The 17,519-nt window shown below is 36.3% G+C and overlaps 1 protein-coding gene across 3 annotated transcripts in view; it reads left to right on the forward strand.

The window, feature by feature from the left end:
* The window catches only part of LOC144663874 (uncharacterized), a 34,791-nt gene that overhangs the window by 13,608 nt on the left and 3,664 nt on the right, over positions 1–17,519 (forward strand). Inside the window, exons 1-8 of one of the 3 annotated variants that reach the window (XM_078524958.1) lie at positions 585–650; positions 4,919–5,486; positions 6,289–6,383; positions 6,999–7,158; positions 8,254–8,317; positions 8,768–9,024; positions 9,604–9,775; positions 10,733–11,357. In XM_078524958.1, the coding sequence (XP_078381084.1) occupies positions 4,926–5,486; positions 6,289–6,383; positions 6,999–7,158; positions 8,254–8,317; positions 8,768–9,024; positions 9,604–9,775; positions 10,733–10,869 (1,446 nt within the window). In that variant the 5' untranslated portion in view covers positions 585–650; positions 4,919–4,925 and the 3' untranslated portion in view covers positions 10,870–11,357. Of the gene's footprint in view, positions 1–584; positions 651–4,918; positions 5,487–6,288; positions 6,384–6,998; positions 7,159–8,253; positions 8,318–8,767; positions 9,025–9,603; positions 9,776–10,732; positions 13,616–15,526; positions 16,104–17,098; positions 17,194–17,519 lie in introns of those variants that run through there. The other 2 variants (XM_078524957.1, XM_078524956.1) reach the window with 2 other exon arrangements.

Below are 17,519 nucleotides of genomic sequence, written 5' to 3' on the forward strand. Positions count from 1 at the left end.
GTAAATCCACTTGTTTCTTTTTAATTCCATCAGGACGTAACTATTAATTTGTATTTTATCGTTTGCTTTTCCAATTAACACAAGCGCAATATCCTAACTTTGTTCAAGTTTTCGGGGCTGGATTACTATTTTGTTTGCCTATAAAACGTTATGTAATTTAAGGTAGTAAACTCACCAGCCACGTTCATTTCCAACAGGTAAGGCAATTTTTATCCTACGTTCAGTTTTATTCCATTTTCAAATGTCAACAATTTTATTGTAAAGCAATAAAAGTTTGTAGCACACACGCAATGCTGCCATGATTACATTTTCTTAAAATGTATATGTTATTAACATTTACTAAAATCAACAAAAGTCGTTTCATATTATGCAAACAAACACTGATGTAAATGCCGCCTTACTTTTCATCAGCCGTTCTTTATTTTCTTCCGTTTCAACCATTTTCATTGAGTGATACATGTTTACCAGTATAATTGTACGAACGATGTATTTTTTCCCCAAATGTTATTAATATTTAACAAGATTCAGTAAGACTTAATATTTAACAAGGCTCAGCAACACAGTTCATTTAGTTTTGATGTTGCAGGTTAAAGGACTGGTCTCGACAACGAAAGATCGAAGAGGGTTATAGTTCTGGGCAGTGTTCCACGGTAAGGAAATATAAACTAATCTAATATATCCTGATATATCTTCGGCGAAATGAAAAGTAAACACCACTGCCGCTTTTCTGAACTTTTAATATGGCATTTCTTTCATATCTGTCATAGCTACTGTTTAAGTGGATATACATTTAGCTATTAATAAATATAGGACCACATCACTGTCGTACAAATCTAAAGCAGTTTACAATACTTTTCCGGGGTCCTAAAATTTGGAATTCTCTACCAGAAAATGAGTCTGAAATTGACCTAGCTGCACACTCGCAGCGAAATTACAAACTTATTGCTAACCCGAGGTAGCCTCCCCCATAAGCCTTGTGGTTTCTTGGAGGTCTCCTCGCCCTATCTTTTAAGTTATTTTAATTTGTATTTGTAATTCTGAAGTGGCAGATAAAATGATGATGATGATAGATTTATAAATACAAGACTGTTAATACTAAAATGCTAATTCATGGTTTCCCTTTGAATGATACAGCACGAATTCAATGAGTGCTGGGAAAAACGGAAAGAAAGACCTTATACAGAGCAAAAATTTGTTATTCACCACTGAAATTATACATTGCTGACCTGAGAAACATGGCAGGAAGGCAGAACTCGCACAAGAATCAATTAGGGAAGAAGGTGCGAAAAATAAGGCGTATTTGAACAATTTAGACACTTGCGACACAGACATGCATTCATTGTAGATAGAGTAGCTCCTGTTAGATTTATCCTTGTGCCACTAAATTTGGCAGGCTTGAAATGGTTAGAATTTCGAGTATGTCGTGAGTTGTTTGATGCTTCTTGCATAAACAAGGTAATGTGTTCACTGCAAAGCAAAATTTTATGTTTTGATCCTAGGATCATCACTTTTATATTTCCTGTGACATACTCCCGTAAAAAGTCCTGTTATTGTATTTTATGTCAGGGGCGTTCCTAGGCAATTTATAGTGCTACGAGTATAAAAGGTAGGTACGCCCCTGTATGTTTGGATCAAATTCTTGCTACAATTGTTCAATTTCCCCTTGAGTTATAACCTATTTTTTGTTAAAATGGCAGTCACAATGGCACTTTTAAATACCTCAAATTCCTTGCATTAAATGTAAAAACTCTTTACATTTTCAGAATCTTCATAAAGTATTCTATAAGCTGAGAACTTTCGTTGCTTTGAGTTGTTATTTGTCCTATTTTGACTTTAGACAATTGGTGACAAGGGACGAGAATTCACCACACTAGCCTCCAGCAAAGCTAAGTTTATGTCACTCTTCCTCAACTTTGAGCAGCCAAATTATAAAGGGTCTCGTCTACTCAGGTATTAAGACATGACTTCGAACGCTGCAGAAGATAACAATAGCGAATTTCACCGGTATCTTGTAATTTCCAGCCCTTTGGGCTTTACGACGGCTGGTGGAAACGGCAGCCTGCAAATTGCTCTAAGTTTCGTTTGTTTTCATATTGAAATCTCATTTAACGCCGGTCGAATAAAACTCTACTAACTATGATATAACGCAAAATAGAATCAGCTTATAAATATTTATACTTAGCTTTTAGCAAGCTCCTGGATTCCACTTGGCGAAGATGCACCCTAGGGAAATCCGGATTGCTTGTCCAATTTTTTTACTGACCACTTTCGGCGGGAGAGAAGGCGCGCTAGACGAGGCTTGAAAGACATTCACGACGGCCATGACCCTTGTTGACTGTTCTCCGGCTTGACAAGAGAATAGTATTTTCTAATTGAAGAAATCGTCTTGTTCTTTATAAGTCGTTCATTCACATTACATAATCTCGGGCAAACGAAGGCGTGTTGTCTCCACCATACAAATAATGTTTTTGTGAGGTTCATGCTTTTTGCTGTTTTAGCCGCGGTTTGGAGACCACAGGACCTTGAAGCCGAGTCGGTAGAGTGGCCATATTCCGGTAGAGGCAATCCGTTCTGTGTGTGCATATCAAGTTCCTCAGTTGCTGGACCGAATACTTGTTCAGTAGTGCGAGGCCTTCGACAGATCGTCCGCATATTTATCTTCGAACGACAGAATAAAATGTGTAAAACCGGAACGTAGTTCGCGGGCAGATACCAGGATAACTCATAAAGTACTGATGGAGCGATGTTGAAGCAAAAAACAATCGAAGGATATCACAGCAATAATAATTATTGTGAAAACTCTTCCAGGGAGCTCAGAGAATTTGAAGTAAAACTACTCAAGTCTAGATAAAACCGCATGGCCTTGATTGACATAATAGAAAAGGGGGCGATGTGATTGGCCAGCCCAAATAGCGCATCACACTCTAGAAGTGAATTTGACCTTTGAATGTAACGCAAGAGTGATAGTCTTGCAGCATATTACGTGACAGATCTGCATATTTGAATAGAGTGATCTTATGACTTCTCTGAACTCCTTTCATGGTTGTCACATTAACTTTAATTTATATTACATGTAAATTGGCATTTATATTACATATAAATTTGCTTTATAAGCTGCGATTGACCAGGGTACCTTCCTTGCTTCTCATAATAAGCAATATGGTCAGTTTTTTTTTTTTTCACTTACTGTCAGAAGGAATAACGGTGAGAATAAATAACTTGACAGCGGTTCTATGCATTCTTCTAATTTGCCAACTATTTTGTATAAACAAGTGTAAGAGACAAGGTCCATGATGGACCCAATTAACTACAGCACCGGTAGTTCGCACACGAAATAATCTGAAGTGTGAGAATCAGAAGTTCTTCCATTTAATAATCGAAAAATATTTAAATTATTGTTTATCTGGTTAAGGAAAACATCTGTTATATACGGGATAATCCCATGCTCTTTCCGATTGGAAAATACTTAAACAACGGGCAACTGCAGTCTGATAATTGTAATTGCCAAAGTAATAACTTATTTTTGATGAGCATTTTTAATGCCTAAAAATACCTTCCCGGTTAGCCATTTCCAATCCATGGAACGCTAGAAGTGGCACTGGTTTTAGCAGAGTCCGAAATTGAAAACATTTCCCTGTAGGTGAAATTATGGTAACATTATGGTAAATGAACATTCACAAGATCGTTAAGTTCCTTAGTTAGTTGGCGTAGCCTGATTTCGATAGAGGTAATAGCAATGAGTATGGTAAGGTATTATGCCATCTCAAAATTAAAATCCTTCTTTGAAGTATATATATATTAAAAAAAATGCTTCCCTAGTTATAGTTAACAATCTAGTTTTCAATTTTGACTACCTTCGATAACGTGTTGACTGTTTCGCAAGCATCACTGACATCAAAAATCATTCACGTTGATCCTCAACAACAACAACAACTATAACAACAATACATTTTATTGTACCCATAACAAACTTTTGAAATAAATTTGCAAAAAAAAAGAAATTAAAACAGTTTAATAAAGGGTACAGTTTAGTAAAGGGTACTGTAATAATTGCTATTTAAATCCAGGGATATTTCATCGATGATCAGAGTAATCAATGGCTAGTAATCAATGATTATAATCTACAATCGATGACTAATCGAAAACAAAATAATCTCTGCCTATTAATTACCTATCGATGTCATCGATTACTCTCATTGATGTCATGAAGTTGCCGAACCTTTTGCGAAGCCTGATTTTTTACAAAGAAATACTGCTTGGTCTTTGGAGGACTACCGTCATAAGAAACTGCAGTAAAACTCGTACAGGGTAGCGTTGCAACAGACACTGCCACTTTCACGCAGCCAGATCTTTTCGAGCAAGTGGTATGAGTAATAAATGCAATCAATGACTTATGAATGCAATCGATGAGTAATCAATGACTGACAAGTTTAAAGGCTACTGATTAGTCATCGACTACTCACTGATCATCGGCAGTAAACAATAACTTATCACCTAAGTACCCGGCAAATACTTATCTTTTAGCCATTACTGTCATTTATTTCATTGATAAGATACATACATCAACTATAATCAGCTATTAAATTATATGAAAACATGCATAGCTGCGGTAGGACAACAATTATTTGCCAGATGTAAGGGACGGACCAGAATGTTTTTTGGAGGTGGGGATGGTATGAAAAATATTGAAAAAATTGTTTGCAGGGTCTAGAAAGACAAAATAAATGGTTTGCAAACACGATATGTATAGTTTATGCAGAAGTGCATGAACTAAAAAAAGTTTGCAGAGGAAAATTTTGCATAATCCTCCTCCAAGAAAATAATGCTCCGTCCCTTAAGATATTATTTTGGCCTTCACATGAACTCCAGTAAACCTGGAAATGTTTAATTCGCAACTTGTATTTTCATCCACATATAGAAAGGAAATGGTCTACTGGTTTAAAGTGCTTTCAGCGGTTGTTATCGGTCTTGGTGCTTTTCAATTCCGGGCTATTTCAGCGAATGGTAACTCATCTGCATCTGGCGATGAAGTAACAGATGAGAACGACTACCTTGTCCTAGATCTGTCTATAGCCTGGATCGACAAGCCACCCTACACAACATCAGCTACCAATGGATCGATACACAACGAAGTCCACGGAATGATTCGAAACGCAATTTATCGGTACATATCATACGACTGCGGCTTGGTTATCAAGATCTTATACCAACCAAACTTTTTTCAAGTTGACAGTGAAGTTGATATGATCGAGCTACTGAGGCAAAACAAAGTCCACCTCGCCTTTCCTATATTTGAGCCCATAAACCGACGGTACAGTGAATTCCTCTTTTTCAAACTTGTTGATTATCCTGGGACCGAGTTGATTACCACTGACGACAAAACTAACGGGATTAACGTTGTCTTGGACGCGGTTCTGAAATCTTGGCCATTATTTGCAGTAACTCTGATCCTCACGGCCATTGCTGGAGTCATTGTGTGGGCCCTGGTAGGTTTGAGTTTGTTTGATATATATACCTATCCCAATTTTTTATCCTTTCGGATGAAAGCCACAAGAAAAACTAACAATCCGTTGCAAAAAAAACGTCATGGCGTAGTACAAATCAGGGTGGTCCACAATCTAAAACAAAGAGCTCTCTTCATCCTCGGACATACAAGCAAATTCATACCCCCACCATCGTACAAAGGGGGAGGGAGGTGGATGGAACCCCTCCCAAGAGTTTTCGTTCTATTAAGGCGCAGCGAACTTAATTTACACTGAGTAGAAAGCCAGTCGCTTACTCTACAAGATGACATAAATTCTGCTGGTTGTGACGTCATAAAAGCCACCATCTTGGATCCGCCATCTTGGAGTTCACCATTTACTTAGAAAGACACAAAATAATGGAAATTGATTCAAAATCAAGCCAGAATGCTTATGGAATGTAAAAATTAACAAATCGTTCAATTTTGTTGTTAAAAAAAACTGGAAGAAAAATGTTAAAAATGACAATTTTTGGCCAGACCTGCTTGTAATTATGACGTTGCCATGGCAACGTCAAATATTATGGGCACATGGTTAACATATCAAAATTTCCGCAATGGATAAATTAACAGCTATTGAAAGTTTCAGCATTGTAGAGTAAATCTTCTTTTCAAAAATTCGGAAAAACCTTACGTGGGGTGGCATCCAACCCCCCTCCACCCCTCCCCCTGCACGTCTTAATTAGAACACCAAAATGAACACATTAAATGACCACTTGAAAACGCTCTTTCGATTCTTTAGTCCTTTTTATTTTTGGAATTTATAGGACTCGTACTGGAACAGTGAAGAGTTCCCCCGTTCATTTATTAAAGGTTCTTGGGACGGATTCTGGTGGTCTTTCATTTCGATGACAACCGTAGGGTAAGAATAGTTATTATGTTCTTTTTATCATCAACTTTACAGTGACATTTTAATTTGTAGCCAAGTTGCCATATTATGTTAATCCTGGCAGAAGAAAATCCATGCCCTACACATCATCTTGGTGTACAGGATGACACAATTTGTGTTAAATTCGCCATCTTAGATCGTTGTTCTTGATTTTACTTTTCCCATTAGACAGAAAATAACGGAATTACGTCAAAAAGTCGAATTTTGAATTAACCTATACGTCAAAATGTGGCTAGCGTGGTAATGTCAAAAATAATGGATACACAGTTGACACATTATAACTTCCGCGAAGGATCAATTAACAGCTACTGAAAGGTTTAGCATCAAAGTGTAAATTCCTTTTAATAGGATGTGAAAAACGACGAGTAGGGACCCCTTTTACGTCCAAAGGTCAAGATAAAGACCAACTTAACCATACGGGCGGGGATGGTAAGAAACATTATTGACAACGTTCGACTCACAAATGATTTTTCCGTATTTCGAATTAAATTGTGAAACAGTGTCAATTAACAAAATTGATTCTTTTTGAGACAGTATGTTCATCTACTACTATCACCGTAAATCAATAACAGTTTCTTTCTGCATCAGGTATGGCGACAAAGCCCCAAAGTCCATTGTGGCGCGCATTTTTTCCATCATATGGATCCTGTTAGGCCTCATAATCATCTCGATTTTTACGGCGAATGTCACCTCTGCATTGACAGCTATCTCCTTGCATCGCGACCCAAGTAGCTTCGTTGGTTTTAAGGTTTGTCTCTTATTTTTCTAAAACGAAGTGTTCTGTGCGTTCTGAAGTGTTCTGTGCGAAAAATTAGCTACACTTGACCTGTCACTATGCATTAAACGACCAAAAATGCACAGAACATCGACCACATATCGACTCAGGTATCGCCCTCGTCTCTCTTGGGGAATGACTATTTAGCACTCACTTGATGTCGTGAGACGTTTTCTTTTTTCATATACGAGGTACAAACCACTATTAGCTTATTTTTTTAAGTTGAAAAAAAAGTTAAGACCAAGAGGATTCGAACCTGGTCCGCCGGCATGACGTGCGGGGATGGATCAGATATCCACGAGGCCACCGACGAACAGCTGTCAGAAACCCATTTTTTTTTTAGATAAAAAACCTAACCCTGTTATAAAAGCTAACCGCAAGCAACCGAAGCTAAAGTAGGCTTACCGGAGTGCTATTTAGGCTAACCGGCGTGTTATTTAGGCTAACCGGAGTGATAGTTAGGCTAACGGAACGCTATTGGGGTAACCGGAGGGCTATTTAGGCTAACCGGAGTGATAGTTGGGCTAACCGCATTGCTGTTTAGTGAGTATTATTCTACTTGAACTGAGTGTTACGTGGTATACATATGTCATGAGGTGTCTTACTATTGTCTCACTACATCAACTTAGTGCAGAATGGTTAGTCCCGTCTCTCCTACTGCTCAAAATTGGAAACAGGAGGTTTACATTATTCTGTGGTATGTTTGCCTGCGGTATATAAAGTCAGTTGTACTTTCCTTTCGTTTAGTTGTTACTTCCTGTATAAAAGAACAGCCTTACATGCAATGAAATGGCGGGCTCCGTTGATACAATTGGAACGTTTACTGGTAAATTAACTGCATTTAAACCGCGTTAAATTAATGGCTTCAAATGTGCGGACTTAATAGAGAAAATTTTACGTTCTTGACCAAGATGACACAGTTAGTCTTCCTTGACTTTTTCGGTGACATAATGTTCGCCTACTGTTGACGTTGTTTTATTAATACATGCATCCAAAACAGTGCTTGGACTAAAATGATTACATTTATCCTTACCCATATCGAAATAACCCTTTTGTAATGTCTGTTAGGTTGCAGTGTTAGGCAATGGAACCGAGTACCAGCATGCACTTGAGGAAGGCGCTCACCCTAAAGGTTAAGTAACAGTACAAAGACTATAACCAAGTGGAAGGAAAAAGTAATTTAAAGTAAAAATTGGTCCACACATTCTGTTGGATGTGCTATAAGTCTCAAAGATTAAAACAATTTTCAATTGATTATGGTAAAACCAACACCAAAGTAGTTACTCGGGCCAATCACAGACAATCCAGTAAACCAATCAAAAGTTAACTCGAATCAAATACATATGCATGTAGCCGGCACAAAGCTGAAAAACGTGAGTAGGCGTGCCACGATTGGATTTGGTTTTAAATCTGATTCATCGAGACATTGGCGTGAGTTTTTTTAACTAACCACTAAGCGTAGTTAATCAAAACCAAAGCAAATACGAATTACTTTGACACTCAAATGAAAACCGCTTTAGCCCAAGAAAAATTCTGTTGAGCGTTTCTAACATTGCCGATCTAATTCTTATTGTATTTTTAGTGTATAACAAAATTGACGACATCATTCAGGCTGTGAAATCAAAAGAAGTCGATGGAATGTTTTTGGACCGTTACACTGCTTCCTATTACCAGACAAGAAACAAACTGAAATCTCTTATCACCGTCAAGAAACTGGAACTCCAAAGGGACGTTGGAGTTCTGTTTTCCAAAGACAGACAATTTCTTGCAGATTGCTTAATAAATTTTCATTCTTCGAACATTTTGAACTCCGTTCAAACCATAACCTCTACTTACAAGGTAACGCCAGTATTATAAAAGTAAATTTAGTTCCGCTTCTGAGCTTTATCTCAAAATGACATAGTCATAAAGTAAAAAAGAAAATAACCTTTAAATTATGTTAATAAACGGTTGCCAACTTCTTTGGGGCAAAATAATTTCCGGTGCAATTTAAGCTTCAATCTTAGTAGTTTTGAATATTTAAGTTTTTGAACTTTCAGGTATACTGTAATGTTTTTAGGTTTGTTTTTTTATGTATTTTTTTATTTTTTTTTTATAAGGGCCTCTCTTGATGACAGTTTTCATTGTAAAGCTGAAGGAGTTACTGTTTAAATAAAGCGTTTTCTTACTATTCGGAAATACACGTTGAAAACACCCTATAACCTGCCTTTTTTCTATAAGGAAACAAAAACGAAAACGATATAATTTATATTGTGAGGAAATTAACAAGCCATTGCAACCATTACCTCACTGCGATATTTGGTGGCATTTTCATAAACAGAAGTGTAACTTAAGTTCAGCAATCTTCCGTTAACATTCAATTTGGATTGGATGAATCTGTCATCTGATTTATACGTTGTTCTCTTTTATTGTTCTAAGCTTACACAACAGAAGCCTCCCACTATCGTAAACCTGTTTGACGAGTCATCCTCCTTCATTAAAACATTTATGTACATATTGCTTGGTATATTGGCTGGAATGCTTCTTATTGGAATATTGTGGGATATCCTCATCAATAAAAAGCGAAAATCCAAACAATATACCGTTCAAGGTAAGCATTTTAGTTTTAAAGGGACTGTGAAACGGATTTTAGCCAAATTTAGGCATGGGAAATGACCATCAAACTCGAAGATATATAAAAAATAACCTCTTAAAACAGTGAAGGAACATTTCAGTGAACAGCAGATACAAAAGAAGGTACGGATGGGCAAAAGTGACGAAGATTGAAACGGATTGCGATATTGTTTTTTGAAATGTTGTTGGGCTGAACAGTTTTCAAAGTTAATCTCGTTTGCTTGTTACTTTAAATTAAAACGCCCGGGAGACACATTTGATTACAATGAAGCTATGGTTTTGTCATTTAGATCCATAGAAGTAATTTCTTTGCAAACATTAAGTTTCATAGCGAGTATTTAATTTTGCCAAAACAAAATAAAATAAACTTAGCTCAGCCGTGGCACAGTCCCTTTAAGGTACATCAAATAAGGGGAATTTCATCGAGATTCAGATTCTCACCCTGGTACAAAGTGTTTTCGAGGTAAAACAGCCATGTTCAAAATTGTCTCCTTCATCTGTTATAAGGATTAAAATCGTTAAGAGCCCATGATTATCCCAACTGTAAGTTCTCACATTCTATGACAAAGGTGACGAAGTTCGTTCGAGCCGAATGAATTATTCGATGACTCTTACAACAATTTGAAATTATCGTAGCTTTTTCTATTCTCCCGAAAGTTAAACTTTGTCCCTCTAACATAAAAAGTTTAATCAATTGAATCTAATGCTTCTGTATTTTGTGACTCGTGAAGAATCTTTTCAGAGTTGTTATCATCTTTCTCGACATTATTTATACCAGCTACTAAAAATGAACTAATGCCGTAATGCTACTGACAGATTGAAAATTGTCAACAGAGCCAACAATTAAACCAACAAATAACTGATGCATCCTGCCTGTCAAAATGATGTAACTTTCTTTGACCTTATCTTGATCTGTTTTTATCTATCTTGTCAGGAGCAGTGGTCAATGAAGGAATGACAGCAGACACATTTCAAAACGACCTTGAAGTGGCAAGACAGCTACTTCGACAAACACAAGAACAGTTTAACAAATTGGAACTAAAAGTTTCAAGATTAAAATATTACCAATAAATTATGGTATTGAGTACAAAGACTTCATGCTCAGTGTAAACGTGCACTAAAGTTTATTGCAATGTTTTAGTTTCTTGTCTATCATCCGGCTGTGGTTCTATCATCATGTGGTTTATCCCAGTGATCATTACCTGAAATTTACAGTTGAAAGCTTGAAATTGTATATATTAATTGGCAATAACAGCCTCTTGAAAACGCAAAAATCGAGCAATATAGCCTTTAAACAATGTCTACATAAACAATTGAATAAAAGAAAAAAATCGGCTTGGAATGGTGGATTATCTGAAGCTTGACTTAGAAAATGCCTCTCAACATAGGAAATCACTTCAGCTATGTTTAGGGACGGAGCATTATTTTCTTGGAGGGGGATCTGAAAAATTTCCTCTGCAAACCCTTTTTTTAGTTTATGCACATCTACAAAACTTTTTTAAAAAAACTTTTTTGTTATACATATCATGTTAACAAATAATTTATTTTGTCTTTCTAGGCCCTGCAAACAATTTTATTCAATATTTTTTATACCCCGTCCAAAAAAAATGGTCCGTCCCTTCTAGAACCTGAATGCCTTGTATTGCTAATATGTAAACAGAAAGTAACCCGTTTTTCCCTTTTGTATTGTTTGTAGAGTATAAGCAGACAATCTTTTAATGTCATTTTGACTATACCAGGACTAGACAACTGTTCTTTTAATGGTAATGTTCAGTTTTAAAATGTATGCCATTGTAGTTTTATAGAAAATGCAATATAATACATGCAACTTGTTAATCAACATAAAAAAATACTAGAACAATAGAATTGCGTCGTGTTTGATGTAAACATTGATAAGTGTAACTGGAAATGCAAAAGCCAGCAGCTGCAATTACAAACGGAAATTCACGACGCGTGAAGTGTAATGTAGGTTAATACATCCGGGACAATTTTACACGAGAAAAGAGCAATCACGAAACGGAGTGAAATCGATTTGTGAGTTTGTTCAGTGACATATACTACTTTTAAGTGCTGTGCGTTTATTGTAGTTTTAAGAGACGCGGGTAACATTCGTAGTGACACTATAAATTGATTCCGTTCCTTTTCCTTGGAGCAAGTGGTGACAACGTAGAGAATGCAGTTCTATGCCTTTGAAGATGACTTATCAAAAGAAGAAAACAGGAAGAGACGCCTTTAACGCAGTCGTGAAGAATCGTAAATTATTGTGTTTATTCCCCTTTCTTCCTGTTTACACCTTTATCAACTGATAGACAAAAAATACAAACAATGAAAAAGAAATCATTTCTTCGCTTCTGTTAACTTAATCCGACTATTTCAGCCTTCATAAAATCTCTCATCCCAGTGTGCAAAGTTCAATTTCCAAAATAGCTCTCGTTTTGAAACCAAAGTATTGAGTAACGAACAGAAGTTGAGAGGAACAGTCAGAAACAGCCCTGATAAATCTGTGTTTTAACATTTCACTGATACGTTGATAAGAATTAAAGAAATAATCAAAAATTCTAATCGTGATTGTTTGAGAAGGACTATAGACGGAGTGCCATTGATAAGTTCCAGTTAGGAGCAAACTCCAGTAAAAACCGATCAAAATCTTGATTTCGTGGCAAACGTTTTAAGATTGATTTTCTTTCAGTTTTTTCTCATTAACAGCTTTTAGTTAGATAAGAAACCTGATGTACTTTTTTCTCCCCCGAAGTCGTAAAATTTCTGGAAAAAGAAGAAAATCAGTCTTCATTGTCGAAGTTAAAAATTTCCCAAAATTACAAACCCCGAAATTTGCCATTATGAACAGTCCTCGCATTTGCTTACGAAACCGCGCAAAAAGAAATTTGGACACTTTCTACCAACAGAAAAACTCTTTTTCTTTCCCTAGAATATAATTTCATTACTTTAGAGCAACTATTCGAATTGAAATAAGGTGCAGGATTGCGGATTGATTTCATGTTTTCTTGGTAATTAAGAAATCTCATATGAATCGCCAAGCAACCTTGGTTATTTTCTTCTAATTTACGTCATGTCTTTCTTGTTGAGATTTCTATGAATTTCATTGACGGAAAAGCAATAAAAAATAACTAAATGACAAAGCAGTTTTTTGTATAACATCGTCCTCTTCCGAACAATACATGGTAAGAATTCATTGCTATGTAAATCCGCTTGTTTCTTTTATTTGCATAAACATAACTTTTTAATTTGTATTCATTCATTGTTTTTGTAATTAATTAATTTTTATTTTCAGTCATCGGGGCCAATCATGACTTACCTTTATTTTTTTGCCTATTGGACGTAACTTAATTTATGGAAGTAAACTCAGAATTCACCTTCATTTAAAAGCAATGCCTTACGGAAAACTTCATTTAATCCAAACTAAATTAAATTATATTACATCTCCGAGTGCCAACATATCCATTGTAATGAAATAAAAATATGTAGGACGGAAAAAAGTGAAATGTATAATTTTAATAACAACTAAAATCAGCAGAAGTTGTTTCATGATGGAAATCAATTTTGAAATAGAGATCGATTAACTTTCCATCTGCTATTCTTTCAATTCCCTTTCGTTTCAGCAATATTCAGTGACTGATATATGTATACATGTATAAATGAAAGAGTGATGTGTTTTTTCACCCAAATGTCATTAATATTTAACAAGCCTCAGTAACGCCGTTCATTTATGATATTTTGATGCTGCAGGTTTTAACACTGGTCTCGACAACGAAAACCAGAAGGAGGTTATAGTTCAACATGTAAGTGGCGTTTCAAGGTAAGGAAAAATGAACTAATCTAATATATTTCCTGAGCTATCCTCTGCGATATGAAAAGTAAACATGATTGCTGCTTGTCTGAACTTTTGATATTACATTTTTTTTTATTACTATCATAACTTCTATAGTAGTCGGTGCATTAGAATTAAGGAATCGCGTGAGAATTCGAACGAGCATGAGATAGGGAAGTCGAGAGTTTAAGCCCTGTTCAACACCTTCTTGTTCTTAGGAAAAATACTTTGCTGTTAGATAAACGTTTTGATAACCTTTTTTTTTTTTTAAAAACACCGGTAGGCGTGTAAGTAGTAACTGGCAATTCAAAACCTAGCAAAGAGGTTTTTGTAATGAGCTATATACGAAGATCAAGCATACCTTCCTGGGGTACTTATCATTGCCATGATGGGCAACCTTGCCACTTATTTATTCACTAACTGTCAGAAGGAATAACGGTGAAATTAATAAACAGCTGGCTCGTTATATTCCTCTAAGTCGCCAACTATTTTGTATAAGCGAGTGTAGAAGGAAAAGCCCGTGGTTCAACTATAAAGCATTACTGCTCGTATTTTCTTGATTAAATAATAAAATCCTTTAAGTATTTTATGAAGTATAGTTATTGACACATTACTCTTAGGATTTTGGATGCGTAAATAATTTATTTTCTGTGTCCAGTGGAACGTCAAACATTGAAATAAATTTTCTTTATTTTTTTATCTTGGATTAATCACTTATTAAGTACATTTTCAAGCGCGGCGAATTGGGCAGAATTCCATGAAGGACATTCCATTATTCGCCTTTTCAAATGTTCTAACTGCGGTCTCTTGACAGTCTTATTCTTTGTAAAGTTTGATTTGGCTCTTTTGTTTGCACGTTTTCTTTTTTTTTCGGTATTACTAAACATCCACAAAAAGGAATAAGCTTAGCTTTATTTGGGAGATCGATACACGTTTGGATTAGGTTTTAATATCAGAATGGTGAAGGATAAGGTAAACTTCCCGCGACCTTGATTATTAAGGTTCAGTGAAACAACTCTTGACAAAATATTTTCAAGTTCTCACTACAGGAGTTCAACCCATTGACCTTTCAGAAGCCTCGCGGGAGCAGGCAGGTCATTTGTTCCCCACCAGTCGAAAAAAAAAGCAGAAAAAAAAATTGGCGTTTATGTTACCGACTGATAAACTTATTTTCCATAATTATTTGTCCTATTCGAATCAACAAGTTCTTTGGATGATGAGTTGCTGTTAAAGCACTTTACAAGAACAAATTGTAAAAACGTGAATCGACGTTTCGATGTATCGAACGTCATTTACAAGATTAAAAAGTTTGTTAGTGTTCAAGTTGTTATTACGATTTTCATTAATAATTAAGTTTCATTCCAATATGCGTGATGCAAATATTAGCCATCTGTAAAGTCCGATTGCACGTTGAGTGAAGGCTTAAGGTCTTTGATGTACAACATTTCGTAGATTAAGCATTCAAGCTTATTTCAGCATTTTCGGACAACTGAGAAGTTGTCCGCGATGGTCAAATGCTCGATCCCATGTTGTTGTTTGACGTGTTTACCAATTGAAGACGTTCATCTGGTGTGTTCGTTAATACGCTGACACAGCTGTCGATGTGAAACTGACATAGTTCATTTTGCCTAGACCACATTGAAAATAATATACAAAGCATTGCTCGTTAACAATCGTCGATTTCGGTTCTCTAGTCTTGAGGATGTCACGAACTTTCTTGCTCGCATACACGGGTTGCAGGCCAGGGAAACGCCGATTTTTGAACCAAGGCTCTGTAGTTGTCTCCTCAGTTGTGTTTTTAACAAAGGAAGGGAAAAACATCAATTCTTCTTTGACGTTGATTTTGAAATAAAAGTTCTATGTTTAACATATAATGTCATTTTTGTTTCATTGTTTCAGAAGCACAATGAAGAAATGTCTGAAGGTGCTCTCAGCTGCCATCATCAGGTTCTGTATTATTTACCTCCAGGCAACCGCTGTTGAATCCAATAACGAAGACCAACAAAGTGAAGATACTAATCAAACGACAACACCTCTGACAGCGGCCTGGGTTGCTATGCCACCATACACGCATATAATAAATAATAGGAATGATTCATACAAAATCAATGGCGATCATGGGGTGATACACGACGCGCTATTACGTTACATATTTGTAGAATGCGGTCTGTACAACACTCCACCAAGTACATACAAAGTGGAAAATCTGGAAGCTGAAAGTGAGTTTGAAATGATAGAGCTCCTTAGGAAGAACAAAGCTGACGTGGCTGCTCCTATATTCGAGAAACCAGACAATCGACGACACAATGAATTTCCCTTTTTCAAACTCGGCGACTATCCCGGTACCGATTTTCTTACCACTGAGGATGAAACAAACCCGCTCAGAGTTGTTCTGGACGCGATTGTGGAGGCTTGGCCATTGCTTGCTTTTCTTCTTATTTCCACGGCCATTGCTGGTATCATAATGTGGGCTCTGGTGAGTTCGTGAAAATAAATTAATAATCTACAGTGGAACCCCGATATAACGATCCTATAACGATATTCGTTCGTTTTTTTAGCAAAATAGAATTTGGGGCGGACCCTCGATATAACGATATTCCCGATATAACGATGAGAACTTAGCGGACCAAACGTAAAATCCTCCCGATATAACGATATTATCAGTACACAGTCACATTCTAATTACAAAACATCGAATTTAATGCAATGAGTTACTGTAATCAAGTCATCTCTAACGTTTCTAAAAACAGCTTTGTACGATGATTATACGAAAATGATGCTGTGTTCTAAGCCTTCGTATCAAAACTATTCTCTTTTTCCTCCTCTAATATGCAGTAAAAAGTACTTGTTAAGTTTACCCCGATATAACGATATTTTCGGTTATTTTACGGCCATATCGTTATATCGGGAGTTTCGATATAGTGATTCTTCGATTTAACGATATTATTTTACTGCTCCCTTGGCACATCGTTATATCGGGGTTCCACTGTATAACGGTTGCAGGATTGAGCGGATGGTGTATCCACTTAGGTCATAGTATTTCCCAGCACTCGACTAGAGGTGCGTTTCTTTGGGAAAATCCAAATCCGGATAATATATTTCATATTTTGCGCTTCTTTGCTAAAATTAAATCCAAAAATGGATAATGAATCTGAAGAATTCACACTCGAGAGGAGTCACTAGATCAAATCTAAATCCGGATTTTTCAGACTTCGGACTGGTATTTTATGTTCAGCGCGTGTTACCGTGTTGTCATCGCAAAAAGAGTCCATTTTCGGATTCTTCGTTTCTTTGGTAGCGAAGTGTCTGTGATCACTGATATTAAATTTCCAATCTGGGATTCTCCCAAAGAAACACACTGTAGGTTGCCAAAATAATTTGTTGGCACCCATCTTGACATAGCACATAATCTCTCATTTCTTGCAATTCTAAACAACATACTTATTATCTTTTGTTTTTTTGAACTTGTAGGACACTTACTGGAACAGTGAAGAGTTTCCACGTCCATTCATCAAAGGTTCTTTGCATGGATTCTGGTGGTCTTTTATTTCTGTGACCACAGTTGGGTAAAACAGCTTTTCTCCTCAATAATTTATTTTGTTTTCCATGGCAACATCGATTTGAAAAGCAGTTGCTGATGGATTTCCGTTAACTTGATTGTGCTAATTTTCATACTTTATAATATAGATGGAACTGAAATTCCGAGATGTCGAATTAATGGAATTACAGCACCATTCAAAGGGCTATGTAATGTCATACATCTATACCTCAACACCCGTAATTAAAATCTAACATTTCTCAATTCACACGTTTATCCGTTTTTTATAATTATGGGTCTCTTTGTGCCCCAGCAGTTATTTCCTTATAACCATACAAAGCAATTACTAACAAA

This window comes from Oculina patagonica, chromosome 8 (assembly GCF_052425735.1).
Source record: "Oculina patagonica isolate OP01 chromosome 8, crgOcupat, whole genome shotgun sequence".
NCBI classification, from domain to species: Eukaryota; Metazoa; Cnidaria; class Anthozoa; order Scleractinia; family Oculinidae; genus Oculina; species Oculina patagonica.